This window comes from Aythya fuligula, chromosome 28 (genome assembly GCF_009819795.1).
Source record: "Aythya fuligula isolate bAytFul2 chromosome 28, bAytFul2.pri, whole genome shotgun sequence".
Lineage (NCBI taxonomy): Eukaryota > Metazoa > Chordata > Aves > Anseriformes > Anatidae > Aythya > Aythya fuligula.
Window position 1 is genome coordinate 3120566 of NC_045586.1, and position 27919 is coordinate 3148484.

The 27919-nt window shown below is 49.5% G+C and overlaps 4 protein-coding genes across 13 annotated transcripts in view; 3 read left to right on the forward strand and 1 right to left on the reverse strand.

The window, feature by feature from the left end:
• ARNT (aryl hydrocarbon receptor nuclear translocator) overlaps nucleotides 1–9833 on the forward strand; it is a 29387-nt gene extending 19554 nt beyond the window's left edge. For 4 of the 9 annotated variants that reach the window (XM_032204380.1, XM_032204382.1, XM_032204381.1 and 1 more), the window contains 9 exons: nucleotides 479–630; nucleotides 2377–2487; nucleotides 2693–2771; nucleotides 3158–3281; nucleotides 3855–3954; nucleotides 4618–4768; nucleotides 5390–5549; nucleotides 6037–6188; nucleotides 6782–8721. In XM_032204380.1, coding sequence (XP_032060271.1) covers nucleotides 479–630; nucleotides 2377–2487; nucleotides 2693–2771; nucleotides 3158–3281; nucleotides 3855–3954; nucleotides 4618–4768; nucleotides 5390–5549; nucleotides 6037–6188; nucleotides 6782–6871 — 1119 coding nt within the window. In that variant the 3' untranslated portion in view covers nucleotides 6872–8721. Of the gene's footprint in view, nucleotides 1–478; nucleotides 631–2376; nucleotides 2488–2692; nucleotides 2772–3157; nucleotides 3282–3854; nucleotides 3955–4617; nucleotides 4769–5389; nucleotides 5550–6036; nucleotides 6197–6781; nucleotides 8722–8955 lie in introns of those variants that run through there. The other 5 variants (XM_032204384.1, XM_032204386.1, XM_032204387.1 and 2 more) reach the window with 3 other exon arrangements.
• A 1296-nt stretch (nucleotides 9834–11129) lies between these two features.
• Nucleotides 11130–14228, forward strand: CTSK (cathepsin K). Of its 2 annotated transcripts, none has more exons than XM_032204410.1 (8): nucleotides 11130–11303; nucleotides 12052–12196; nucleotides 12418–12540; nucleotides 12656–12811; nucleotides 12890–13108; nucleotides 13202–13367; nucleotides 13483–13588; nucleotides 13668–14228. In XM_032204410.1, exons 1-8 carry the CDS (start codon nucleotides 11242–11244, stop codon nucleotides 13765–13767), a joined length of 1077 nt encoding a protein of 358 aa, XP_032060301.1. In that variant the 5' UTR covers nucleotides 11130–11241; the 3' UTR covers nucleotides 13768–14228. The 2 variants fall into 2 exon arrangements, with proteins under 2 accessions (XP_032060301.1, XP_032060302.1); XM_032204411.1 differs by having other exon boundaries at nucleotides 11131–11303; nucleotides 12070–12196.
• A 2957-nt stretch (nucleotides 14229–17185) lies between these two features.
• On the forward strand, nucleotides 17186–21869 carry CTSS (cathepsin S). Its single transcript, XM_032204662.1, has 8 exons — nucleotides 17186–17270; nucleotides 17810–18025; nucleotides 18160–18282; nucleotides 18832–18981; nucleotides 19058–19282; nucleotides 20437–20602; nucleotides 20876–20978; nucleotides 21538–21869. The coding sequence occupies exons 2-8, from the start codon at nucleotides 17900–17902 to the stop codon at nucleotides 21635–21637; spliced, it is 993 nt and encodes a 330-aa protein (XP_032060553.1). The 5' UTR covers nucleotides 17186–17270; nucleotides 17810–17899; the 3' UTR covers nucleotides 21638–21869.
• A 1403-nt stretch (nucleotides 21870–23272) lies between these two features.
• On the reverse strand, nucleotides 23273–27037 carry SSR2 (signal sequence receptor subunit 2). The gene is made up of 6 exons (XM_032204632.1): nucleotides 26967–27037; nucleotides 25769–25923; nucleotides 25123–25221; nucleotides 24654–24762; nucleotides 24402–24479; nucleotides 23273–24093 (listed from the first exon to the last, which is right to left on the reverse strand). Exons 2-6 carry the CDS (start codon nucleotides 25921–25923, stop codon nucleotides 23983–23985), a joined length of 552 nt encoding a protein of 183 aa, XP_032060523.1. The 5' UTR covers nucleotides 26967–27037; the 3' UTR covers nucleotides 23273–23982.
• Nucleotides 27038–27919: the final 882 nt, after the last annotated feature.

The following is a 27919-nucleotide window of genomic DNA, read 5'->3' on the forward strand; positions in this document are numbered from 1 at the left end:
CCAAGTGGTGCAGAACTCGAAATGGATGTGGTTTGTTTGTCCTGTTGTGGTTACTCTTATTTCTGAGGGCGTTGGACTTGTGGCAGGGCAGGTAAGACTGCCCATGTGCTTTCATGACTCCAAAAACAGCTGCTCATATCCATTTGTCCAAATAGCTGGAATCAGAAGCAACAGCGTGCGCTTCATTTGCTGGAGGTTTTCTCATACATCTCACCAGTGCAAAGAGATAAATAAAATATAAGCCAAAATGGTAATATTAGATTTAATACCCCCCCACCACCATCATTCGGTATTCAAGATAGCATAAGGGAATGGTAGCAGTGCTGTTTAGCTGGGAAAAAAGTGAGATATGGTCTTGTAGGCTTTCAGGCAAAGGGCCATCACAAGTTTTTAATGGGGGGTGGCTTGTGCTCAGAAGCAAGTTGCTCTTCAACACCTTCTTTTATCAGGTACTACTGATGGCATTACGTTTTTTTAGGTGGTGAAGTTAAAAGGCCAGGTTCTGTCAGTCATGTTCCGATTCCGATCCAAAAACCGGGAATGGCTCTGGATGAGAACCAGCTCCTTTACCTTCCAGAACCCCTACTCGGATGAAATTGAGTACATCATCTGTACCAACACCAATGTCAAGTATGTACATGGAAATGACTTGCCAACCATCAGTGATAGCACGTGAACCTGATGGGATCTTGTCCCAGAAAAATCAGCAACACAGAGCCACAGGAGCTTTGGCCTCTATTCCTCACCGAGCTTCCCATCAGTTTGTGCTTAGGCCCTGGAGAAATCACTAAGTCCCTCTTTTCCAGGCACTAGAGGACTATGAAGTGCAAGAAATTTAATTCCTTTGGCTGTCTCAGTTGTATAGCTTAGCAAGCCGGCAAAGTTCAACTCTACCAGTGCCTTGTCTAACTCTGTTTACTGGAGCAAGTTTTCTGTTTGCATTCAGAGCTAATATTAGTGAATATGAGTGAAGTCCAGATTTGAATGCAGCTCTTGCCTTCCTGTGGCAGTCCAGGAGGGCAGCTGGTCCACAGTGGTTTTTCATGGGAGCAGAGCTGTCTGTAGTTGATGGCAGAATGTAAACGCTTTTTTCTTCCACTGCTGTAGTTTGACCTTGGATTCAGGAATGAGCTCATGAGTGATGCTCTGGGCAAGCTGCCATCATTTCTGCTCCTTCTTTCTCCTCTTGACTATTTTGGTAGGTTGGTAGTGTACATTGTTCCACCGCTGCATCTCCCTTGGGAGTGATCAGAGCTGCTGTCTTTTCCCATGGGTTAGCTCCAGGCCCATTACACAAGAGCAGCAACTGAAATGAAGAAAAAAAATTGCCTGTATGTTGTTCATAGCTTCAGACCTGGTGGGTGCCCCAGATGGAATCTTTCCAAACCAGGCAAGCAGAAGGCTAGATTGCTTGTGCCTGTGGGCAGGTGAAAAGCCAGGATTTTTTTTCTTTTTCAGTGAGGAAAAGTCCTGGAGTGCAGGTAGCACTTCTTCCCTTCCTCCAGTTAGCAAGATGATGCTTTCTGATAAGAGAGTATTAAGTGTTGAGCACTTGGCTTTAGAGAACTGCAGTCTGAGCGCAGGGCTGAAGTCTGATGCAGATCTGATACAGGCCTTAATTCCTGCCCTAGCATTAGAGATATCTCTTTGAACTCATTTGTTCCACGCACATCCATTCTCATATCCGTATACAACTTCTAAATACACTGCGCAAATTCAGAGCAGATAAGCACTAATCTGTCTGATTGCTTGTGGTGCCGTTTATCTATGTGCATCTTTGGTAGGTTTTGTGTAAAATTGTTTCATCTTTGAGATGGGGTACTACTTCAGAATCAGCAGCTTACAAAAGAACTCTTGAGAAAATGTTGTATTTCTCTTCCTTTCTTGTGGGAGGAAAATGTGTTTAACTAAATTCTGACAGTTAACAGAAGAACATAAAGAACTGCACCAGTGTCTTGGGCTTAAAAGCTAAAACTGCTGGTGGTTTCTGCAGGCTCCAGCTCTGGAGTGTCTGATGTAGATCTGAATGGAAAACTTTGGGGGGTTTTTAGGACCCCACAACCTGTGCTTGTGCTTTAACAATGATGCTGAACTGGCCAGGCTTCCGGCATAGGTTATTAATTGTTCCCCTGCTCGGTGACTGAGTTGAAGGGGGCAGACAGCCCTCTGGCTCACAGCCATTAGCATTGTATTACGGGATCACCACCACCCCTTTCAGAGACAATGGAAATTGAGTGGAAGGATCCTTCACTTGAATAGGTTTTGCAAAAATGGTTTCCAGTCCTGTCTGAGACAGACATGTTCTCCTACAGGCAGTAGCCAGCTGTTTGCTTTCATTTGGTATTTTTTAAATGTGTTTTTCTCCTTTGCTTTAAGGAACTCAAGCCAGGAATCTCGGCCTGCCCTTTCAAACTCTATGCAGAGGCCCCAGCTGGGGCAGAGCGTCAGTCTTCCCCTGGAGATGGGCACAGCACAGCTGCCCTCAAGGTCAGGAGGTGCTCAGCTCCTTTTACCATGCCTCTCTTGCTGGTTCTGCCCTCCTGTCAAATAGTCTTCCTACCCAAACTTTCCTCTCTGCAGCAGTGAACTCCTCTGGGCTAATGAATCATTGGTGTAACCACAGAGTATCTGTTTCCTTGGCAATCGTTTTTAGCAGACTCTATTCTCCTGTTACAGACGCTTTCTATTTTAGGCAGCAGCAGCCGCCACAACAGACAGAGTTGGAGGTGGTCCCAGGAAGAGAGAGTCTGTCTGGTTACGACCACTCACAGGTAAATCTATAGGGATTTCAGTTACTCCTTACATTTGTTGTCCTGCATTATTTAAATAGCATTTTGCTGGGGCTTTAAAAGTGGCTGCATAAGACTGAGTTGAGATTGTTGGAAACTTGAATAGGAAAGTATTCTGACCTGAGTTCTGCAGATCTGCTTGCTCAGTTTTCATCTACCCTTGTTGAACTCTCCTTGCTACGTCTGTGTCAGTTCTCTGCCAGCCTGAAATGGCCATGCTGTCCTGATGAAAGCACCTAGGAGTCAGGAGAGCAGCGTGGCCTCCTGCATGTGAGGTCTTTGTGTATAGAGCCCTCAGCTGTTCTCCTTGCTTGCTGACTTCCTTTGTGCCTGATGTACTCATGGCTCACACTTGTACCTGCTTCCAGGTTTCTGTTCAGCCTGTGACTGCTGCTGGCCCAGAACACAGCAAGCCATTGGAGAAAGCAGAGAGCCTTTTTGGTCAGGAGAGGGACCCAAGGTTCAGTGAAATCTACAGCAGTATCAATACAGGTAGGGAACGCTGGGCTTGTGAGATGCATCTGGGGGCATGTTTATCCGATTTCAGTTTTGATTCAAGTGCTCTTTGCTCAGTCATGCAGAGCAGCTCTGGATGCAGATGTTCAGCATGACTCTGGCAGCCTAGGTCTTGCAGAACAGTGGTGACTGACACTGGGTGAATAACTCCTGAGTACGCTAAGGTGCTGTTGTAACACTGTTGTCCTGCAGCCAGTGTGTTGCTGGAGAGGTGTGGGAAGGGGGTGGGTGATAAATTGTTTCCAGCTCTGTGTCAGACTGCCTGCCTTAGTCTGATCCTTCATGTTTGACCCCAGAGATAATTCCTAGTCTGAATATAGGATGTAGTGGATGCTTTATCCCCAGCAGACCTTAATACAAAGTTTATTGGGAAGTGGAGAGGAAATCAAACTAAATGGGATTTTACAAAAGCATCTGGAGTCCGTGTCTGGATAAGGAACAGTCACATATGATGCTTTGGCTCAAAACAGTATTCTTTCACATAGGCATGTCTCTGGCTTGTTCTCTGTCCCTGTTCCTACTGGTGACTCTCTTGACTTCTCTCCACAGACCAGAACAAAGCCATTCCTGCTAGCACAGTCCCTGCCAACCAGCCCATCTTTCCACAGGGTAACACTTTTACTCCATCACGGCCTGCCGAGAACTTCAGGTGAGGCTTCCTGTGCTGGGCATTGAATGGCCTTGTGTTAGCTTTATCTTGTCCTGCAGTTGTTCCAGTTCAGTTTGTGTCTTCCTCCGCAAAAGATGTGGACTCTTAGCCCCAGCGTGCATGGCAGTGATTGTCCATACATTCCTACATAGTGTGCACAGAAAATACAGGGGGAGCCCATCCAGGCCTCTTTCCCTTTGAGGGGTGGGGAGGCAAGGGCTTCTGTACCCCACTCTACTGTCTGGTGCCACTCGGCTCTTGGTCAGAGGTACAGGAGCTTTGAGGGGGCCCTCCTCAGTTGGCCCAGCATCTCCTCTGCTGTACAAGTCCACATCCTCATCATCACCTCATCAGACTTTTTTCCTGATATCCCTCTGCTGTTTTGCTTACTGAAGCTTATCTGTGGGGTAGCTATAGCTCTTGGACATGCCTAGACTGTAGTGTAAGAATTGAGCTGGGTGAGAGTAGTCCTGCTTACAAACCCAGCAGCTCCTGCTAGCTGTCTGTAGCAGGGCAACGTGTTGAACACTGGCATGTGAGCAAAGTTACTCCATGTTTCTGGGCTCACTTTCCCCTACCAGTAAGTTGCATGGATGGAGTTTTTGCTTGCTTGTCCTGTATGTGATACCTAGCATCCTTCTGAGTGCCTCTCCCTTCTTCCAGGAGCAGCAGCATGGTACCTCCTGTGAACATTATTCAGCAACAGCCCTCATCAGCAGGCCGGATCTTAGCACAGATTTCACGCCACTCCAACCCTGCTCAGGTCAGCGGAACCAACTGGGCTCCGGGGACTCGGCCACCATTCACACCCCAGGTAGCAAAGTATGAACCCTCTGTGCAAGCTCTGAGCCCCCACCGTGCCACAGGCCCTTCTCATCAGCATGAATCAACCTGCTTTAACTCGCTAGCAGAGCAGTGCTGTGTGTTGAGTGCTTTTTACTGCTCACATTGGCATTTGAATAGCTTGAAGGGTTGCAATACCAATGGCTGTTGGGGTGAATTGCTGGGCTACGCTGTGCTCTCTACTTTACCCCACACCTCACCATAGCTGTTGGTTTTAATTAGTTCCTTTCTACTATTTTCTCAGTAGAAATATTAGAGGAAGAAGAGATGGGAGGGAATGTGTTTGCTGCTTTGAGTGCTTGAAGTAGTCTAAGACCCTTTTTTCCCTTTCCCGTCATTGTCAGCTTCTTGTTGCATTAGGTGCTGTGCAAATGCAGGCAAAGATAAGCACTTTGCTTTGAAAAAAGTGTTTGGCACAATTTAGGGCAGATGGGCAAGAATGGAAAGGGGACATACTCTGTATACGTACTTTCTCCTTTGGAGACAGGTCATTAGGTGTGAAGCTGGGCCAGTTCAACTTCTCACTCTAGTTAAAATGAGGGTGCAAATAACAGCATCTCTCATTCCTCTCCCATTTCTTGTTGTTGTTCAGCAAGTGGCATCCCAAACAGTGAAGACTCGGCCCCCTTCATTCAGCATGGGGACTTTCCAAGGCACCCCATCCTCCTTCAGCCCAATGACAGCACCTGGCTCTACTGCTTCCCCCAGTGGCACTGCTTACCCAAACCTTGCCAGCCGTGGCACTGGCTTCAGTGAGTACAGCTTGGGGGGTTGGGGAGGTTGGTGGAGTACCAACAAAATCTCATCAGAATAGAGCTGAGTGCATCAGTCAGATACTGTCTTGATGTGATAGTGCTCTACAGTATTTGTTGTATGTTGGGAAAGCCCAGATGTTAAGAGCACAGCTAAATTATTGCTTTGGCAGATGCTGCCCTTAACAGATTTAACAATACTCATAGTGCAAGGGTCCTGGACAGGTGAGTTTCAATCAATTTTAAGGCCAAGTGAGAGAAAACAAACCCTTCTGGACACCTGCATCTGTTGTTCTGCCCTGTAGATGGGCAGAACCAGACAAATGTTTTAATGCATGTGACAGTTTAGTGGCTCTCCCTAGAGGGGAGATCTCACCCTGTTCCTGGTGTAACAGCTAGACACCACAAATGAGTTGCGCGCTTTGAAATACTGAAAAACCCCAGGTTGCACCTAGAAAAACTTGCTGGCTTGTTCCCTCTTGAACAGCAACAGAGGCAGCGCAGACCCCCACTCCATTCCAGACACGGGCAACAGAAGGTGTGGGAATGTGGCCGCAGTGGCAAGGACAGCACCATGGCCCGCCGTCTGGGGAGCAGCACGTGCAGCAGCCGCAGCCAAGTCAGCCTGAGGTCTTCTCAGTAAGACGGTGCTTTTTTTTTTTTAACCTCCTGTGTGAGGACTGGTGAAGGCCAAAGTTGTGGGGATGAACGGTGTTTGCTTAGGTGTGGGCTGAAGTGCAGGCATCTTGTCCCTGTTTAATAACTGGTGAAGTATCAAACTTCTGAGTAACCTGGTGGAGTTGGAACCAGGAAGCAGAGGGCAGAAATGCCTTGGCTGGACTGGCTTTGTGTTTTGATGTGTTACAGAATCAGCACAAAGCTCTGCCAGTTTTGCAGCTGAATTAACCCTTCTAGCTATAACTTACAAAAAACAAAACTCCCACCAACAAAAAGAACACCAAAATTTGCAAAACCACATAAGGTGAAGATAACTCTGGAGTTCATATTCCTCCTGTGAGATGGTGCTCCCAGTTTTCAAAAGGGAGACAGTACAGTCACTGCTTGTGATCTAAATTCACTGTTCTCCTGCAACCTCAGACACAAGCCTTATGTGCCCTTGAGAGGGAAGTTGACATCTTGTCTGCAGTACCTCCTCTAACAAACTAATAGGTGACTAAATTACCAGTGTGCTATCCTAGTCCAGATATAACTCTGTTCTTATATCCTCACAGGACATGCTGACAATGCTGGGAGACCAAGGACCCAACTACAACAATGAAGAGTTCCCAGAACTGAATATATTCCCTTCTTTTTCAGAATAAAACAAGTGCTGGGGAAAGCAAACTATAGCTATATATAATATCCATGTGTAAAGGAAAACACCTAAGTCTTTTTTTTTTTTTTTTTTTTTTCAAAGACTGCTGAACTTTCTAAACACTTCCAACCTTCTGGAGGCAAAGCTCTGCCTGACAGCCTGGAGGATGGGTGGCCTGTGCAGGAAGATGATGCTGTGGTTTCGGGCATCTCCTCCATGCGGTGCTGGCAGCGAGGACTGTTTGCCAGGAGGATTGAGGAGCACTAGAGTTCTGTGAGAGCAGCTATGCTCATTGCCTGATGGCCCCACATTTCCAGAACTGCTTGTGAGCAGTTTTTGTTCAGCATACTGGGTTGCTAGGGGGGGATTCCAGTCTGGATTGCAGACAGCCTGCCTCTTACCCCAGAACTCATAAGGTGGCTCATACTGTTCTATTTCAACCTTCTATATTGTGACTCTTTTCTATAAAACACAAAAAGTATTGTAACTTTTTAAATATTGGAAGAAACTCTTCCAAGCGTGAGCTCTGTATAACAGAAGTCTGGAGGATGCTTGGGTAAGAATCTTTGTCAAAAGCAAGCTTTCTTGTCAGGAGTCACCTACTGGTGGAAGCTTTGGTGTCTTTGGAAGGTTGTTACAGTGTCTCCAGTCCGGTGTGCTTTATTTAGATTCCCATGTTTGCAGGCATGTTGGTGTGTGTTTGGACACCATCTCTTCTGTGAACTGTGCAATCAATATGGGCCTCTGTCAGTGTGACACGTAAACTCTCTTGGGGCCCAGTCATTCATGTGAATGACAGGATAGTTACGAGCCATAAAAATATTACATATGTAGCTTTTTTCTTGATGCATCAGGTTTGCAGCTGATGGTTTCATGCTGTCATGAACCAATGTTTCAATGGGCGCTTTTTTTGGGGGGGGAGGGATAGGGTGGATTGGACTGCTCTGCACTTTCCATGCAACTTTACCATTTCTAGATCAAGTTTCTCACCTTTATTTTGGAGCTAGATGTCTGGTTCACTGCACAGAGGCCCTGGATTCATTCAGGAACTGGCTAGGAAACTGCATTTTTCACTACGTGCTCTGAACAGCAGTGTTCACTCTTACATTCACAGTCTTAAAGAAAAATGCCTGCTATGTGGTGATGCTGTTGCCAAATCACAAAATGGAGGAGAGCAGAAGAAAAGGGATCAGAATGATTTAAAAAGATATTAATAAATCTTGACTTTGTATCTGCTGGATTCTTCAGCAGAAAAACTTGTGGTAAATCTTGCTCTCCTCAGGCTGTGTAGGGTCTGGAAGAACAGTTTGATTCCCTCTGTGATGGCAAGTTGTGCTTAAATTTCAACTGGAGGATTTGTTCATTGTGGAGTTTGACTTGGAAGGAAACAGCATAACTGCAGTGGGGAAAGAATATTAATCTTTCCTGGAAACCTGGTTTTGTTTTGGATGAAGTCTGCTGAGCATTTCTCCCTCCTCCCTGCATGTTGGTGAGACCCCCCTGTGGAATGGCATCCTCTTTGGTGTGGTGAAAGGAAGGGTTGTGGTGACTTTCAGGTCTCAGTGGTGAGGGGAGAACCTCCAAAAAGCAGATTTTGGAGACTTACCTAGCAGATAATGTCTGTATGGGGAAGGCTTTGAGTGAAACATTTGTGTTACTGTAAAGTAAAAAATGAATTTCAGTATTTACAAAGACACAGAGAAGTTCCTCTTCTGTGGAAGTGGAACAGAACTTTCCTTTTTTTTTTTTCCTCCTGCCTTTGTTGGGGAAGGAAGACTCTTGAAATTTTGCTTCAAATTTACCTATGAAAAATGCAAACCTCCTATTACAGAGCTGGGAATCCTCCCTTGATCAATCCCCCATCTTTTTTTTTTTTTTTTTTTTTTAAATCCAGGGAAACTGCTACCAGCAATAACTGTGTTGGGTCCCTCTTTGCCTGCAGGAGCCCATCATGCCCCATGCTGTCTCTCTTGCCAGTTCACTGGTTGTCAGGCTGTGGAGTTTCCTCAGGCTTAGAGGAGATCTATTTTGTATAGCATGGTGTTAACTGTCCCGGGTGTTCATACTTGGGTTCGTGGTGCATGCTTGCAGGACAAAGGGGGTGTGTGAAGGACCAGCATCAAACCACACTGTCCTCCAGTGATGAAGCTGTTCTTACCTGACCAGATGGAGAATGGATCAGCACTTCCCTGTCAAAAGAAGAGGAAAATTCTTCTTTCTACATAAATCAAGCCCTGGGTATTGGAGGGGAGCTTGACCTTTTTTGAAGCTACAGCTCTGATACTTTCCGGACTGATCTCCAGCTGTTGAGCTCTGTCCCAGGGCAGCAGTGGGAGCTGGACTTGCTGTTGGTGCTTTGAACCCACCCCTGAACACATCAGGACCTTGGGGGCTGCATGGAAAAAAAGATGAAACTGTTAGGTCTGTATCTCCCCGGGCTTAGAGCATGTTTCTCCCTTCCCTCCTGCCCATGGGCATCTAAGCTCTGGTGGGTGATGCTGCTGCAGACCCCGGGTTTCAGGTCCTGCCATGGACAATTCAAGCAGCTGGGGAAAATAGGCTGAGCAGCCAGCAAATGCCAAGCCTGTTGGGTGAAAAAATTGCCAAGTCTGTTGGGAAATGTTGGCCTGGCTGTGGTGCTGGCAGCAGCTCAGGACCAGGAGTGGCAAGGGGCTGGTTGGGTTTTGGCACCTGTGCCCTTCCTCATGCTGCTCGAGGGACAGAGCTGGGGAGGGCAGGGGGCGTGATGGGACAGCAGGGGGTGAGGAGTGTTCCATCATGTTCTGTTTTGATAATTGTATTTTTCAATGTGTGTGGGGGGTGTTTTTTCATACAATTGCTTGGGGCAGGCAGGAGCCAACCCTCCTCTCTGGGGGCTTGTTTTGGGCCCAGGGCTCTGTCGGTGCAGGGGTTGCAGATGATTATATGTAGCAGAGATTTTACAACAAGATATTTTCCCTTTTTCAAAGCTCTGTGTTATTGCTGCCTCCTTGCTTGCCTCCCCTCTACCACCTCCAGCTTTTGCCCTGGGGCTGTGCCCCTGTCAGGGTTGCCCCGAATCCCCTTTCTGAGCCTGGCAGCGATGCCAGGCCAGCACGGAGGGGTCGGGTGCCTACCTGCTGCCTTTTCCCGAGCTCTTCCCTTCCTTCCCCTCCCCCCTCTTTAATTGCTTGCAGATTGTGGTCTGGAACCCATTAGCAGCCCTTGTGATCTGCTGGCTCATGTTGGAGCCTGGCTGGGGCCTGCGTGGATTGCCTTGCCCTCCCTGCAGCTGGGGAGAGTGCACCTCCCTGGTACCCCCGTTAGCCCTCCTTGCCCCTGACCCATCTCCAGCCCCTGCCTGGTGCAGGTTGGGGCAGGGGAGCGTGGCCCTGAGCTGTGCTGTGGCTGCGGGGCTGTGGCTCAATCACATGCAGACGAGTCAAGGCCCCGTGCTTGGGGCCGCCTGGGGGGGGGGGGGGTGAATGTGTGGCAGAGCTCTGGTCTGATTCAGCCCCTGCTCCTCAGCAGCTGGGGAGGGTGCACTTGGGGGGGGGCAGGGGCAATGGTGGAGGATGTGGGTCCCTCCCTCTGAGGGGAGCCTTTGGGGATGGTGGCATGGATGCAGTGCAGCCCCCGTCCTCTCAGTGCCCCTTGCTCCTAGCGTGGCCCTGGGGTGGTTCATCCCTGTTTGGGTGAAGATGTCCCTGTGGGGTCTGCAGGGACAGGGGTGGTGAATGCAGGCATAGGGATGGTGGTGTCACAGCGGGGCCCTCTGGAATGTGAATAAGGAGGGTTTTCTGACTCGTCCCCATGGGAGCCACATGATGGGGTGACAGTCACAGCAGAAAGCACCGTCTGGCCCTGCTTCCCCATGGCCGTGCTGCCTGGACGCTAGGCTGGGCCATGGGGCCGCAGCTCTCCCAGACCCGTCCCCCCCAGCGGGGGCTTGGGTGTCTGGGGTGGCCCAAATCCTGCCCCAGCAGGAGGTCACAGAGCGGGAGAGCAGCCACAGGCAGAGCTGGGGCCCTATGCTGAGTGCTCCAAGCATTGCACAATGACCCTGAACTGCTCAGGCCTAATCCTGCTGTGCGATGCCGCTCCTGAAGCAAGCGGGTGCTCAGCCCTCTGTGGGGTGCTGGGCTGGCTCGGGGGTCTCCAGCAGGGCAGCAGAGTGCCCCTGGGAACAGACCCCAAGCTGCTGGTCCCTGGGCTGGGGCTGACTCAGCTCTGCCCTACAGCATCACGTGAAGCCAGGGTAGAGCTCTTGCCATACCCCCCTCCCTTCTCCCCCCTCCTGTTTCCTCCTCCTCTTCAACACTGTGCAATCCCAGGCGACTGCCAAAATTTTCCAGCTGCCTCCAACTTCCTCAATCCATCAGCATAAAAGAGCTGTGGATGCGGCAGCTGCATCCCCAGTCCGGGCTGTGGCACGCTCCCACCGATAGCAGGATGTCGGGGTAAGTGGGTGAGGGTCCTGCAGGCAGCCCAGGGCCTGTCAGGGTGCTGCTGGGACACTTGGGTGGCTCCTGCCCTCCAGGGAAAGTGAGCCCAGCAGGGATGGGTGGAAATGGGGCCCTACGTGGCCATCTCAGGGCTCTCCCTGTTAGGGATACGAAATGGGAAACGGGCACAGAGCAGGGAGTGGGGGTGGGGGCTGCACTCCTGGGCTGGTGTCCCCTGCTCTGCCCTGGGGGCTTGGCGAGAAAGAGGACTTAAGGGTCTTAATGGTTAAAGCAACCAGGGGGGCAGGGCTCCTGGTCCCCTCCAGCCTGTACCCCCAGACCTGGATTCCCTGGGGTCTGGGGAGCCCTGGTGGAGCTGGAGGCTGTGAGGAAGGCTTCAGCGGGGCTGTAATGGGAACCAGATGCCCTGCTCATGTGATGCCTGCGTGCAGCCAGTGTTGCCTGCAGCAGGGCCCTGGCCTGGAAAACAGGGCGGGCAGTGGGTCCTGGTCCCCCAAGGCCTGACAGCAGCATGGCCTGAGGGTCCTGGTCCCCATGGGGATGGTGCTGGTCTCCCACCACTCCTTAACAGGGTGGTCACAGATTTCCAGTCCCCTACAGCCCGAGGCTCCTGTGGCCGCAGGGTTTGGGTCCCTTCCAGCACCAGCACAGGGACTATCCCCTGAAACTGGGGTATGCACAGGGTCCTGTCCTTCCCTTCCAGCACTACCAGGCTCAGATGGCCTCTGTCCCCATCCCACAGTGTCTGTCTGTCCCCCAGGATGTGGTGGCCCACACTGCTGGTCCTGTTTGTCCCCACGGTGGTGGCCCAGCTGCAGCCTGAGCGGGCATTGGATATCCAGTGGGACCTGTGGAAGAAAACGTACCGCAAGCAGTACAATGGTGAGGTACGGCAGAGCCCCACAGGAGGGGACTGGACCCTGGAGATTACTGGGGCTACGTGGGGAATGGGGTGACAGATCTCAGGGAGGTGACATCTGCATGGGGTTGGTGCTGGTATCTTTTGGGGTGTGAAGCAGTGGAGTGAGTCCCCATGGTGGCAGGGGGACGTGGGCAGGACCCATTCATCCTGTGCTGTGCCCCGACACTGTCTCACCCTGTGGCGCAGGCGGATGAGGTGGCACGGAGGCTGATTTGGGAGAAAAACCTCAAGTATATCAACACTCACAACCTGGAGCATACGCTGGGTGTCCATACCTTTGAGCTGGCCATGAACCACCTGGGTGATATGGTGAGTGACTGGGGGGCCGGCGATGGGGTGGGAGAGAGGGGACAGTCAGAGCACCCTTGGGTGCTCTGCCCAGTAGCCCTATGGCTTCACCCACCTGCTTCGGCTCCTTCCACAGACCAGTGAGGAGGTGGTGAGGACAATGACAGGCCTGAAGGTTCCCCGGAGCCGCCCACACCACAACGAGACACTCTATATCCCTGACTGGACTGACAGAGCTCCTGCTGCTGTGGACTGGAGGAGGAAGGGCTACGTGACACCTGTCAAGAACCAGGTGAGTGGGGTGCCCCTGGGGGTGCTGGGGTGTCCAGAGTGCGTCAGCTCCCTGCCTTTACCCCTTGCGTCCCCATAGGGCCAGTGTGGCTCGTGCTGGGCCTTCAGCTCGGTGGGCGCACTGGAGGGGCAGCTGAAGCGGAAGACAGGGAAGCTGCTCTCGCTCAGCCCTCAAAACCTGGTGGACTGCGTGGCCAACAACAATGGCTGTGGTGGTGGCTACATGACCAATGCCTTCGAGTATGTCCGGCAGAACCGCGGCATAGATTCGGAGGATGCCTACCCCTACATTGGCCAGGTCAGGGTCTGGGAGGCTGGGTTGGGTAACCTGCACCCCCCCAGGGTGACCTTCCCGTCCCCTTCTCACCTGGCCCCTGCTGGTTCTGTGCAGGACGAGAGCTGCATGTACAGCCCCACCGGAAAGGCGGCCAAGTGCCGTGGCTATCGGGAAATTCCTGAAGGCAATGAGAAAGCTTTGAAGAGGGCTGTGGCCAGGATTGGACCCGTCTCTGTGGGCATTGATGCCAGCCTGCCCTCCTTCCAGTTCTACAGCCGGGGTGAGAGCCGGGGGGAACCCCTACTCTGCTGGTGGCCAGATCATTATCAGCCTGGGGAAACTGAGTCACGGCCAGGTGGTTTGTCCCAAGTGTGATCACCTGTCCTGTTCCCTAGGTGTGTATTATGATGAGAGTTGTAATGCTGAAAACATCAACCATGCGGTGCTAGCAGTGGGCTATGGCACGCAGAAGGGCACCAAGCACTGGATCATCAAGAACAGGTATGACGGGACAGATCTTCTGGGTCAGGGTTTGCCTAGGCTTTGCTGGTAGCTCAGGCTGTTCCTTCTTGTGCTGCAGCTGGGGTGAGGAGTGGGGCAACAAAGGCTACGTGCTCCTGGCACGCAACATGAACAACGCCTGTGGCATCGCCAATCTTGCCAGCTTCCCCAAGATGTGAGCACTCCCAGCCTGCTCCCTTCCTGTGCCCATCAGGCTGCCCTGCCCTGCTTCTGTCTTCAGACTCACACCTTTCGTTCTCAGTCTCCGAAGCTGCTATCGCTCCAGGGGCATTGCTGCTCCCCCATGAGAAATCTCACCCAGGTGAGGGGCAAGTTCCCAGCTACAGAGAACCGCTGCCATCAGCTCATCCCAGGCCCCATCAGCATGACGTGTGCCTGATGCCACCTTCCCAGGGCAGTGGATGCTTGGGCCAGGTTTGGCCAGCTCCACGGGGCTGATCTGTCTGGAGATGATTGTGCAAACTGGCCTGGTGCCAGTCTTTGCCTCTGGGAGCCAGACATGGACCTCCCTGTGCTGAGTGTGTGATCTGGCCCTCCTGCCTGTCTCCCCCTTCAGCCCAGGGGGCTGTGGAAAATATGGTTTTATTTTTAAAATAAACAACGTTGGGAATAAAGCTCAGTCTGATTTGCTCTGTGCTGCCTTGACACAGTTCTGAGAGGGGCGTTCTGGGGGGGGGCAGTTGGGGGGAAGCCGTTCCCTCCCGGAGTGGTTGGAGCTGGCTGGGACAAAGCAGGACAGAAGGGGCTGCTGCCACCATGGGGACCAGGAAATACTGGTGGCCTTAGAACAGGAAAAAGTAGTGCCTGGTTCCTTTGTTGGCTGGAGATGGGAAAGATCTCCTCTGGTTTTGCAGGACTCTTGCAGCAGGCTGAAGAAATGGGGGGGACCAAAGGAGTGGAAGTAAAGCAGAGTTAGAAATAAGCAGCTGGTGCAGGCTGCAGTGCCCTGGCTTCACGGTGAATGTCCATGCCAGGACTGGGTGGTGTTTTGCAGCCCAATCCCCACATCACCCTCCCCCCCCCAGTGAAACCCAAGAGCTCCTTTTAATGAAACAAATTGCAAAAATGGCTGCAGCAAAGCTCATGGTGAGCCCTAACAGGAAGGCAAGGCGATATTTGCTTTAGAAATTTACACCAAAAGAAAAAAATAAAAGTTAAAAATGAGCTTTTTTCTTGTTTTTATGGTATGCTCCTCTGATGTACAAAGTCAAACATCAGCATATGGTGAATGCAGGCATGCTGCTTTCCTCCCAGACCAGCAGGGAAGTGGCTGCTCTGCTAACTGGGATGAAAGTCCCTTGTGGGCACAACCAGGCATAGTGTCTGTACCTCACCAGGTCTCTTGCATGAGATACTGCACAACATCCCTGCATTTTTCCCTTTCCTGCTTTAGCCAGGATGGTGTGTCTTGCTTATGACCTCAGTGGCATGGGCAGCTCCTGTACACACTGATGAAGCTGTACTGCAGGACACTGGTGCCAGTGTAGGTACAGTCTCTGCCTGCATGGGTGCCAGCCAGCCCACCTTCCTCCTGCACCAAGTGGGTGCATCTTCCCTTCTGGCAGCCTGCCTTCACTGAATGTAAATTTTTGCAGCTTTGACTTTCACTTGCATTTAACTTATCTTGCCTTAATTCCTGGTGACAGGCATCAGTGGCATCAGTAATGTCCCTGGAGAGTGAATATAATTCCTTTCGGGGCAGGTGGGTGCACAGCTCTCTGACCTCCTTATACCATGCTGCTGGAATAAAACAGCTTTTAAGTGCAGGACAGCTTTCTTTAGGTGTGTTTGAGGGCCCAAATCAATCACAAAAGCATTGTGATGGGCCCTTAATTAAGACCTATAAACCACGATGGACATAGTGAAAATGCTTCTGTGTAGCTCATTGTTCTGGAGCCATAGCATAAAGGATTGCTGTAGCTGGGCTGCTCCTTGTCTGGAATTACCTTTCAGTGCATCTCTGGATGTTTTTTTTTTACTGTTCAAAATGTAGAAGAAACCAACAACAACAAAAAAGTGCTGAAATGCAACAGTCCTGCTCATACAGCTGCATCTCTAGGAAAAACTTGTGATGTCAGCAAAGCTACGTTCAGCAACTGAAAACAAACAAAATGGGGGTAGTTCTCTAAACAGCACTCCCTTGCTCTCATGTCAGTGTTGGGCTAAAGAAACACTGGTTTCCTCCTGTAGGTCTAATTTCTGGCCTTGGTAGGCCTTTTTCAAAATATGTATTTTTAGAATGCAAAAAACAATTTGTGTACCTTTGCCTTGTATTTTCCTGGTGGCTTTGACACACTCCAGTGTGTAGAAAAAAAAAATAAATCATTTCCCTCTGCTTCCTCCATCAAGAAGAGTTAGGGGCAGCAACATCTAGCAGTGAGAAGGTATCAGTGAGAAGGTTCAGCCTCTCTTTTTGCCAGAAGATGAAAGTTTGGCAAAATCTGTGACGGCTGGGGACAGAACATGACCTGGGTTGTAGCAGAGAGTGGGTTCAGTATTAACAACAACAATAAAAACTCAGTGGCAGTGATGGAGGGATGGCACGGGAAAGAAGCAGTTTCTTCCTGTTGTCTAATTTTATTTTTTCCTTCTTCCAAAAGTTCAGGGGTGTGTTTTGGCAGTGAGGGCTACATTGGATTGGTGAGGAACTGTGTGATCTATTGTGGGGTCGCTAGCTATGGAACCTGTTCCCAGATTTAAATGGGCCTCCAGCTCTGGGACGAGCTCTTGAGATGCCACCGCTCACCCTGCAGATCAGGCATGTGTGGATCTAGCTCTAGCCTTACCTTTCTTAGGAACCCAGTTGTATTTCTACAGATGAGCAGTGGAAATTGTGAGCGATCGCAGCTGGATTGCTCAAGTGTCTCACGTATGACCATTTCATTCACTCTCCCCAGGAACATCCACCAGTAAGGGGAAATCTTTTGGGAATTACTTAAAGTATTTAGGTGGAGGGTTCTCTATCATTGCTCTCTTGCAACCTCCAGCAGATACAGCTGCCTTTCAGAAAATGACTCAGCTGAATCTTAAAGCTCCTGTGACATCATGCTGCTTCCTCCTCCTCTCACAGAAGATGGTTTCTTGCAGCCATTTTATGTTGCATGGTGCAGAGGAATGTGTCCTCCTGCCTCGCTCTCCTCTAGGGGGGAGTCTGGTGAAGTTCCAAGGACACTCGCTGCTGAGTTTCCAGACTGATTGTGCTGCCTGCAACTTAATGTGCATTAAATGCAGTTCTCTCTGCAGTGCAGCAGGGACCGGCCACAGATGCATCAGGTTCAGCTCCAGAATGTGGCCATGTTTAAACCACATCTTCCGGTCTGAGAAGAAAAAAAGTGATTAAGTGATTTTTTTTTTTTTTTTTTTTTTTTTTTTTTTTTTTTTTTTGTGCTTGCTTTAATTGCACTGATGTATGGCCTCCTCTGTCAGGAGTGGAGGAGCTGGATCAGGCGCCACGGGCATGGTCTCAGCTAAGTGAAAACGAAATCAGAGCATTTCCTCATTTCTCAGCTCATGTGATTTGATCTGCGAGTCGCAGCTGCGGTCACTGTATGTGTGAGCCCCCGTGTGTCCCAGCCCTGGGGTGGCAGTGGGGACACTGGACAGGCCCCTGGCATCCCTCCGCTGGTGTCTGTGCTCCCTGAGCTGGCAGAAGGCTGCCCAGGTATGTGGGTTGCATTTGTGTCTTACAATTGTGGGAGAACTGAGCATTGAGGAAGTAGAACTGAATAAATGTTTGTACATGGGGCTTTGTCTCTATCTAATCTCTTCCAAGCACCCCTCTGCAGCAGCCCCTCTTTGAGAGCTGGCAGATATCAGATGCATGAAAATAGGTGTGCTGTTTTGTTTTGTTTTGCTTTTAGGTGCTGTAAAACATAGGTTTGTGAAAGCAGACGCCTGGCCAGGGGGATGAATAAGGGTTTCTCAGGGTGGAAGCACCAGCTGATGCATGTCTGGATATGTCCCTGCCCACCAGTGTGTGAATGGGCACGGGTTGTGTCCAGCTGAGCTTTCCCCAAGGGCACTTTGAGTCCTGGTGGGATTCCTCTTCCCGGATCACAGGGTGGCAGGCGCAGGGCTGTGGGCAGGATGGGGCAGTTGGCGTCACCTAGTGTGGAAACCCTGCCAGGGGCACACTGGGGAGCCCGGTGATGACACCTTGACCTGCTCTGCTTCCCTTACCAAACCGGCTTTGTCACACAGCGGTCAAGCACGGCCCCACTCCAGCTCTGAGCCCGTGGCTCCCAGTGCCTGTGCGGCATTGCAACAACTCCCTGGGCCCGGCTGCGCAAGATGGAGCTGCTCGCATACGTTGCCTTCCTGGCTGTGCTGGCAGCTGTGCTGGGGCAGCCTGACCCCACGCTGGATTGGCACTGGCAGCTCTGGAAGAAAGCCCATGGTAAAGAGTATCGTCACCAGGTAGGGGCAGTGTGAGGGGCATGGTTTGGTGGGGGGGGGTAGGGAGGGGCAGCAACCTTCCAGGGCAGGGGTGAAATAGCTTTGGGGGGCCTCTGCTACCCACCACAGCGCTGCCGGGTTGGGTTTGGTTTCAGAAAGAGGAAGGGGAGCGACGCGTGACGTGGGAGAGGAACTTGCGCCTCGTGACGCTGCACAACCTGGAGCACTCCCTGGGGCTGCACTCCTATCAGCTAGGCATGAACCACCTGGCTGACATGGTATGTGACACCCCAAGGTGGTCAGCTGCTTCACAAGTTACCTGGGCAGGGGACACGGACAGATGGATAAACAGGATGTATAAGTGGGTTGGGGTAGAGAAGCTCCTGACAGCCCTTCTTGGTCCGTCCTCTCCTTTTGGCCTCCAGTAGGCACGGCCCTGACGCTGCCATGTTCAGCCTGCCCGCGTGAGGCAATCAGGTGTGAGGAAATCTCCCCATTACCTTAGTGTTTGCGGTGTGTGAACTTGGTCTTGGTCATTATGTGTATGTGCAAATTGTACTCCTTCCATACCCCAAGACTGTAGTGTTGGTTAATGAGACATACTGGCTTCTAGGGATTTCTGGGGCTGGAGTCAAGTTTCATATTTTCTTTTTCTTGCCTTTGTCAATGAGCAGCTAGAACTCAAATGTAAAATACGTAAAAAGGTAGGGATCTCCCCAAACCCTCTAACTCCTTCAGCTTGAGGGAAACCCATTGCCACCTCCCATGCCCCCCATGTAAGCCTTATTAGATGAAGGGGCATCATGAACTGGTGCTTCTACCCTCAGACCAGTGAGGAAGTGTCTGCTCTGCTGACTGGGCTGAAAGTTCCCCACGGACACAACCGGTCCTCCATGTACCAACCGCAGCTAGGCGGCAGCATCCCGGACACCATGGACTGGCGAGAGAAGGGCTGTGTCACAGAGGTGAAGAACCAGGTGCGAAGCTCTCCCCATCCTGGTCCATGCTGGGGCAGCATGGGACAGTGCCTGAGCCTTGCTGGGGCTTTTATAGGGTGCCTGCGGGTCATGCTGGGCCTTCAGTGCCGTGGGAGCCCTTGAAGCCCAAGTGAAGCTGAAAACGGGGAAGCTGGTGTCCTTGAGCGCGCAGAACCTGGTTGACTGCTCCATGATGTATGGGAACAAGGGCTGCAGTGGAGGGTTTATGACCAGAGCTTTCCAGTACATCATAGACAACAATGGGATTGACTCGGATGAATCCTACCCATACATGGCTCAGGTAGGCATCATTCTGAAACAGTATGTGAAATCCTTAGAGAAACACCCGGGTGTTAAAAGGAGTGAGGAAGCAAGGTGGTAATTTGTTTTGCTCTCTTGCGTGGCTGCCCCCTCCCTCCTCCAATTTTGGTTTCCCTCTGTCTTGGTTTTCACCAGTCTCCTGTATAGTCGTAGTCTTTGCAGATGATTCTTTAAATCCTGGGAACCCTGGGGAAAAGAACTTCAGCTTTCTTTTTTTTTTTTTTTTTTTTTTTTTTTTCCCTTCATGGGTGAATGAATTCTTGGAGCCAGACTTTCTACAGGTTCATTTCTGTCCTACATAAATTATGAGGCATCACAACACATGGAAGAGAAAAATGGGACAGCACTCCTGGGCCCTGTTCTGAGCTCTCTGTATTATTCCATCTTCAGTAGTTTAAAAATGGGATATTTGTATTTCTACCATTTCAGCAGGCAGAGGTTTCCAGTGAACTACATTTAGACAGTTTCTTGAAAAGATGCTGTGTAAGTTCTGCAGCATGCTGTTCCTGATGTTGTTTCACATTGTTGAGCCACGAGCAAATAAATATCCTCCTGCTAAGTGTCTTGTTGACCAGAGACAAAAAAATAGATGCCCTGGTGTCTTGAAAACATGGCATGTGATAGAAAGTCAAAGGAACAGCTTTTTAGTTCAAGGAGGAAAGTGAAATACAAGTCTTAAAACACGCATAACGCAGCTACAGGGATGAAAGATGCTGTTACCTGTGTCTAGAGAGAGAATGAGGAGCCACAGGCTTAATTTACAATAGAGGAGATTTAAGTTAAATGTGAGGTTAATCTTCTGATGGGAAGGGTGAGGAAGCAGTGACAGTTGCTCTAGCAAAATGGTAGAAGTATTATCATTGGAGGTTTATAGGAAAAAAAGGGCAGAGAATACTAATAAAATGGTTTAGCTGTTCTTGCTGTGGGGAAGTGAGATGGACAACACAACCTCTTCAGGTCCCTTCTGCCATCCACTCTGTAATTCTGTGTACAGAAAAATGGTGGTTAAAGAAAAGCGAATAGGGTAGCGTGAAGTAAAAGGGGGCTGGCAGAAAAACAAGTACCTGAAAGACTTAAGATGCTCCTGGTAGATTCCATGTGTTCCTCTTCTTAACTCCTGCTTGTATCTACCAGAACGGGACATGTCAATATAACGTTTCCACACGAGCTGCCACTTGCTCCAAGTATGTTGAGCTCCCATATGCTGATGAAGCAGCCCTGAAAGATGCTGTAGCCAATATTGGACCAGTCTCTGTTGCCATTGATGCAACCCAGCCCACATTCTTCTTGTACAAGTCAGGTACGTCCTTTTCACCCCGGAGGCCACACAGATCTGTGGCCATGTTTTGTCTTCTGTCTCTCTCTACCTGTAAAGCTTATGAAACTTAAATATAGGTTGAATATGGCAAGTCAGGCCTCAGTCGCTAGATAAGGCACCAATATGACAAAACCTAAGATAGTAGCATTAGCTGCTATCAGCCTCTAGCATAGACACTGTTGAATTTAGGCCTGCTTTGCTGATGGGGTCTGGTGGGCTGCTGGCATGCTTTCTTCAAACTCTGTTGCTTTGCAGGTGTGTATGATGACCCACGGTGCACACAGGAGGTGAATCATGGAGTACTCGTGATTGGTTATGGCACCCTAAATGATAAGGATTACTGGCTTGTGAAAAACAGGTAAATGCACTGCAGTTAAGTCAACAAAATCTACATGCTCACTATCTACCGTGGTAGGCTTCTCATAGGTCATCTCCCTTTGTTCACATTGGCAGCCTCAGACTACAGATTTTATAGCAACTGATATTTATATAGATTAGAGGAAGGTCAGCTAGCTGGATGCCTACGTGATGGGAGTTGTTACAGAGTTGAACACTGGTATTGGGCCTTAAACTGTTCTCTAGGGATTCATGCTTAACCACATCAAAGAAATCTTTACATCCTCCTAGCAATGTGAAGGAACTTAAAGTGTGTATAAGTATTTTAAATGCATTTAAAGTTCCCTTTATGTTGATATGTTCTGTTGAAACTTAATCCGGAATTTGAAGTTCCGTGAAGCAGTTGATCAAAACACTTCATCACAGACACAAGGACGTCTGAATGGTTTTATTCCATCGCTTGCCTGTAAAAAGCTCTGTGACAGAGACCTCAAAAATGTTAGAATGTTGATAAAGCTGCTGCTTCACAGAAAAAGGATTTTTTTTTCTAATGTCTAATAGATAGTTTCTTCTCCCAAAAGTTGGGGTGTGCGTTTTGGTGACGATGGCTATATCCGCATGTCAAGAAACCATGCAAACCACTGTGGGATTGCCAGTTATGCCTCTTACCCACAAATATAGAAGGACCTTGTGCTTTGGAGAGGACTCCTGTGGCTTCAGTTAAACTGCTGGTGCTATGCTTGCATGAATCTACTGACTTCAAGAATCATTCAAGAATCATTTTCTGATCTTCTATGGGCAAACTCCTTCTGTTAGTTCAGCTTGTGCTACAGACTGAGAGGGGGTCCTTTGTGTGGATCTGGTGGGAGGATTTTGGAGTATGATTTACAGATACCAAGTGACTTCTTTTTTTGGGGGAAAAAAAAGTGTTTTTTTTTTTTTTTGTTTTTTTTTTCCACAGTTAAACTGTGATACCTACAGTTATAATGTAGATCTTGTTTTCTTCTCTCCAGTTCAGCACTGAGTACTACTATCATGACATGGATATTATTTTAGCTCTTTGTGATGATGTCTATGAGATTGCAGGCTTTGTTTGAAAAATAAAAGATCAGTTTCACCATCCCAAAATCCTACATGTTGTATCTGGAGGCACAAATATGTGCCAGAAGGAATTTCATCTAGGCAGGCTCTAGCTGGCACCTTCTTTTCTGGTGCTGCTAAAACTCCGTTTTCCTACAGCTGAGCCAGGTGATGCTTTAATTTGCCCACTTGCTGTCTTTGGCAGCAATGCCATAATTTGCTTGTCCTTGGTTTGGCAGATTAACAACTCTTTCTGTTTAAAAGAAAAAAACAAAATAGCAGGACAGAGTCATTTCCTTGGGAAATGAATGGTATTTCAGGGGTTTCACCAAGAGGAAAACCTCTCCGCATGATGTCTGTGATTTGGGAATGAAGGATGGAGACCACTGCCAAAGGCATGGAGAGAGGAAAGCAGCTGCTATTGGTGGTTTTGTATTGATGTGAATTTTTGTGATAATGACACTGGAATGTAAATGCACAATGGCACTTTAGTTGTCACTGCACCCACATGACACAACCTGTGCTCAAACACAGCATTCATTTCCAACACAGACGACAAACAAAAAAGTGTTCTGAAGGAAAAAGTTTGTCCTGTTAAAAGTTTGAATTGAGACTGAAACTTCACTCAACCCTTTTCTTTAGATTTATATATCCAGTAGAGGCCTACGTGTTGTCTTTATGCAAAAGGTTGTTAGGTAGTGGAATGGGCTGCCTAGGGAAGTGACTGAGTCACCATCCTGGAGGTATTTAAAAGCCATTTAGATGTAGAGCTTAGTGATGTGGTTTAGTGAAGGACATGTTAGCGTTAGGTCAGAGGTTGGACTAGGTTATCTTGGAGGTCTCCTCCAACCTAAATGATTCTGTGAAATGAAACAACTCTCAGCACCCCCAGGTCACCTGGGGCAAGTCATCATTGTGCCACCATCTCCTCCAGAGGAAAAGCACAGCTCCATGCCCAACACAAAGACACAGTGAAATTTGTTTTGTATGTGAAGAGAAATATTACTCCTCAGCTTCAGGCCGCCAGGAAAGCTGGTGCAAACTACCAGCCCTGCAGGGACAGAGGAATGAACCTGGCAAAGTGACTTCTGCCTCCCACCTGTTTCCATTGCTTTTACTCTTTATTTTACAGAGGGAATAGTGTACTGATTTATTCTCCTATCTGCCCACCTGTTGGATGCATCTTAAGGCAGCCAAGCACCTCTAGAACTTCCCAGTAAAAGAAAAGCAGGCCTCTTCCATGATGTTTGATTTATTACAAAAACCTCGCTACCTCAACCCTCACCAGAGCAACAAGAGCAAGAAGGAAAAAAACAAAACAAAACAAAAACCAGAAACACATCAACTCCTCACTGAAATACCAGTGGGCTTCCCATGCCCCACCCCAAGAAGCAGCTCTAACAAGCCTCTGTCAAAAGGTCTCTTATTATCACTAGATAGAGCTCCTTTCCACAGCTGTTCTGGCAAGTTGAGCAGCACCTGGAAGAGATGGACACTAAGATCTACAAGGTTTAAGAGGGCTGCAGCAGGCAAAAATCCACATGGTTGAAGGGAGTCAGGAAGGCAGCACAGAGGTCAGAAATGCTGCAGAGCTGCACACCCACAAACAAGTTTCTCTAGGTGTTAACACTGATATCACAGCCACACCAGCACTAAATCTGCAACAAAGCAAGGTGTCTCTACCCCAAATACACAGAAAAGGGGGTTTGGCTGGGGAGTTTTGGGATTTGGTGGTGGGGTTTGTGCCTTTTTTTTTTTTATTAGAGGTAGAAAACAACACATCACTGCCACTGAAGTGATTGGTGACTCCCTCTTGCAGACAAGGCTGAAGCCCAGGCATTGCTCTGCAGGAGTGACTGTTGCTGATCCAAGCACACCCACTGTTCTGTGTGGGTTAATGTTTGCTGTCTCCTAAGCTCTGAGGTGACGGTTAGATTTAGCTTTGCTCAGTTCTTTTTGGTCTTGGGGGTGTCGTACTTTCTCTTGCTCGAGTACCACAGCAGCAGCGGGATCCCAATGGAGGGCAGAGTCATCACACCAAAAGCTGCCCAGTCCAGCTGAAGGGAGAAACAGTTATAAGTCTAAACAAGCCACACATAGCTGAGTCTTATAACCATGAGATCCTCTCAGATCTTCCACCCTCAAGGCTCCAAGGCCAAATCCTATAGAGCCAGCTCCTTTAGGTAGCTGGGATGAAGCCTGTTCTCCAGATCTGTGATACACTTCTGGACAACTAATACAGATTAATTGCAATCCATGCTGGAGTTTTCCAGGTGATTGTAGTGCAAACCAAACACACCACAAACTGGCACTGCAGTGGGCTGCATGGTAACTGCAATTCAATTACCAATTGAAAAATACTTACAAAGTGAGGGGAGAACCTCCTGTCGAACTCACGCTGAGCTAAGATTCCTCCTTGCCCAGGAGCGCTTGTGAAACCAACCTGAAAAAGGCAGAGGGGGAACAGTATTTGCCACCTTTCCATCTTGCAGCAGAGCATGTGCAGTGTAAGAGAGCAGGCAAATGTGTCATCCCTAACCACCACCTCAAAGAACACAATCAGGCATATCTGTTGTTCAGTTTGTGTGAGGATCCTATGAAGGGTCAAGCCACTCACCACAACCTGTCCACCCTCCTGTGCCAGATACGTGATGGTAGCAGAGGTGAAATTGAAATATCCAGCTTTGAGAGGCCGCAGAACCACAGTGTGGGACACATTGCTTGCTCTGAGAGATGGAAGTTACGGAAAAGTTTCATTTCATCAAAGGAAAGAACGTAAGGAAATAGGTAAAAGAAGAGTCCTCTGTAGTTACAGACAGCAGACTCATCTGACACTGATCCAGCCAACTCCTTTTCCCCAGCCAGATGAATTGCATGGTGATTTTACTGTCTGCAAGTAACTTCTTTTAAAAGGTAACAAAACCACAAAACCCAGCACCCTCAAGAACAGAGGTTTGCGTTCAGCACCTCGCCCAGGGTCTGGTATGGTGTAATTTCAGTTACACTGAAGACAGACAAGTGAACTACAGGATTCTTAGGGGTAAAACTGAGTGTTGGAGAAAAGATTTCAAAACATGAAAAGATACGGAGCAATCCTGTCCCACTTGACATTGAGCATCCCAGAGACAATGCCAAAATCCTCCGGAGGGAAAGAATCATCCGACAGCTCCACATCTAAAGCAGCACTAAAATGCAACAACAGAAAACAAAAAGGGGGATGAGAAGCAAGTCAGACTTGGTATTCTATTCACTGGAGACTGCACCAAAAAGGAATGACAGTCCAATATTGACAATTCTACTGTTGGCAGAACTGATTTTTTGAAACAAAAAGGCAAAAATAGAAGATGGGGAGGATGGTCAAGGTGTATTACAGAGAGACTACAGAAAGAGGAAGGCAAAACTGAGAAGCTGCAAAAAGACAGGGATGCAGAAATGAAAAAGCTCACAAAGACAAGGAAAGGATTCTGTATTTATGGGTAACAGAGTATCACAAGCTGACATGAGAGTAACTGTGCCATGTTGGACAGAGAGCTAAAGCAGCCATAAGGTGAGAGCAGCGACAAGAGAACAGGAAGGAAAAAGCAAATTCCAGGGTCCAACCTTCTAAAGTGTGATGAGGGCTCGCAGTTGGGGGAGCAAAGATAACAGCACATTATGGAGCCTAGAAACAGTCATGAATCCTGAAGGGAAGATTTGTTCCTGATCAGTATTAGAAACCCAGAAAAGGCCTACCTAGAACCAACATTGTAGATGTTGTACTGCAGAGTCAAGTCTCTCCCCTCCACCGCATATCTGTTTAATAGAGATTTGGAGGCCAGGAGCCTGGCACCTTCTTCACAGTGGGCCACGTAGAACAGGGCAAACACAGCAAGAATTGTGAGCTTCATCTAGAAATAAAAGAAAATGGAATGTCATTGATAATTTCACTGCAAAAAGAACACAAATGGCACAACCTAGCAAGGCAACACATTCACAAGTAGTAAGACATGAGCAGCTGTATACTTCACAGCAATATCGTGAAAGGATGTCACAGAGCAGGAAGAAATGACCCTAGCTCCACAGAGCGTTGCAATTGCCCCTGAAATATCTGTACACTTTCCTACAAGAATGTGAGTAACGACACAGCAGTGGCCTAGACGGGCATGCATGGCAGCAAAGGTGGCAGTTTTCTCCCTTCTCAAAGCCCCAGCAGGTATTGTTCCTGCTCATTAACTGGGAAAGATCTCAGATCACCAAACCTCTTTCAGTAACTTTCAGAGCAGAACTTCTGTCAATTAATGGTTTCACCAATTTTGTCAATTAACAGTTAATTGCCATTTCGAAGCACTGCCTTACAAAAAACAGAGGTGGTTCTTCGTCCCCCCCCCCATCAATTTCTCTGTTGTTCTCACAATGTACTAGCTTCTCATTTCCAGACTCAGATTTTTTTCTTCTACTTGCAGTGACCGCAGCAGCACCAACACCCTCCAGCAGCCTTTCAGTCCGCACAACTCCCCGCTCCAAGCTGCGCGCCCTTATTTCCCTCAGCCCAGTATCTCCCAGCTCGGATGAGGAGACCGCAGCCGCTCCGCACCCACCCAGTAACGGAACTCGGGAGCTTTAGTCTCCGCACCGAGACTGCTGCGGCGCCAGACCCCTCACTCTGCAAGGCGGTGTCCCCTCCACACCACCCAGCCGCATTTCCACCCACGCCAGCATCTCCCTACAAGCCCGACACGGCCCAGAGACCCGAGGGGAGCTCCCAGCCGCTGCTCCCCCTAGGCCAGAGCGCCGCTGACCGCTGCCTGCGGGACACCCAGACCCCCCCCCTCCTTTTTTCTCCCCAAAATACCCCAGCAGCAGCACCAGAGGGGGGCCCAAAGCTCCCCAAGGCTCTCCCAGCCCCCCGCTCCCCTCCCTCCGACACCGCCGAGTCCCCGCCGCCCCTCACCCTCTCCGCCTTGCCGCAGCCCGCGGAAGGCCGACTCAGCAGCAGGAAGGGAGCGGAAGCGCCCGCGGGCCGTGACGTGTGGCCTCGCAGCGCCCCCGAGGCATGCTGGGAAATTTAGTCCTTCCCCCTCCCCCCTCCATCTCGCTCCCGCCCCCCCAGGCTTGCCCTTTGGAGAAAGAGGGTTTACTTGCACTCCCAAAAGCGTTTAAAAACCAGCAGCTTTTAGTTAAAAAAATAGCACTTATAAAGACTACTGGGATATTCGGGAATAGTATAGCCAGCAGGACTGGGGATGTGATCGTCTCCCTGTGCTCTGCTCTGGTGAGGCCACGCCTTGAGTACCATGTTTTGTGCCCCTCACTCCCAGAAGGACATCGAGGCCCTGGAGCGTGTCCAGAGCAGGGCTACGGAGCTGGTGAAGGGCCTGGAGCACAAGTCCTGTGAGGAGCGGCTGAGGGAACTGGGGGGGTTTAGGCTGGAGAAGCGGAGGCTCGGGTCAGAGCTCATTGCTCTCTGCAACTGCCTGAAGGGAAGGTGTGGGGAGCTGGGGGTCAGCCTCTTCTTGCAGATGACTATCAACAGGACAAGAGGGAATGGCCTCAAGTTGTGCCAGGGGAGGTTCAGGTTGGAAATGAGGAGACATTTCTCCTCAGATAGAGTGGTCAGTGTAATAAATATTGTATAATAAGTTTGTTAATCAAACCGGTGGGAAAGCTTGTGGGGGCTGTGACAACCCTGCATAGCTGGAGAGTTTCCAGCTGCCCATCCTGATCAGAACATGGAGAGTGCTTGCTCAGCCAGATCGCAACCCGCAACGCAGAGGAAGACTACGGCCTTCATCCTCACGACCACCAGGAGGTCTGAGACGACCCCCTAGCAACAGTACACGCAACCGCAGGACATACCAGGATACGTCACGTACACCCTGAACAACCAGGCTATAAAAGGGGGAC

Bases quoted from the DNA above. Each gene is read 5' to 3' on its own strand.
- CTSK (XM_032204410.1), top strand. From the start codon at position 11,242: ATGCGGCAGCTGCATCCCCAGTCCGGGCTGTGGCACGCTCCCACCGAT. The intron at 12,197-12,417 runs GTACGGCAGAGC...CCTGTGGCGCAG, and splicing joins GCAAGCAGTACAATGGTGAG to GCGGATGAGGTGGCACGGAG. The intron at 13,109-13,201 runs GTCAGGGTCTGG...GGTTCTGTGCAG, and splicing joins CCTACCCCTACATTGGCCAG to GACGAGAGCTGCATGTACAG.
- CTSS (XM_032204662.1), top strand. From the start codon at position 17,900: ATGGAGCTGCTCGCATACGTTGCCTTCCTGGCTGTGCTGGCAGCTGTG. The intron at 18,283-18,831 runs GTATGTGACACC...TTCTACCCTCAG, and splicing joins TGAACCACCTGGCTGACATG to ACCAGTGAGGAAGTGTCTGC. The intron at 19,283-20,436 runs GTAGGCATCATT...TGTATCTACCAG, and splicing joins CCTACCCATACATGGCTCAG to AACGGGACATGTCAATATAA.
- SSR2 (XM_032204632.1), bottom strand. From the start codon at position 25,923: ATGAAGCTCACAATTCTTGCTGTGTTTGCCCTGTTCTACGTGGCCCAC. The intron at 24,480-24,653 runs GTGAGTGGCTTG...TGCCTTTTTCAG, and splicing joins AGGAGGGTGGACAGGTTGTG to GTTGGTTTCACAAGCGCTCC. The intron at 24,094-24,401 runs GTAAGTATTTTT...TTCTCCCTTCAG, and splicing joins GGAGGTTCTCCCCTCACTTT to CTGGACTGGGCAGCTTTTGG.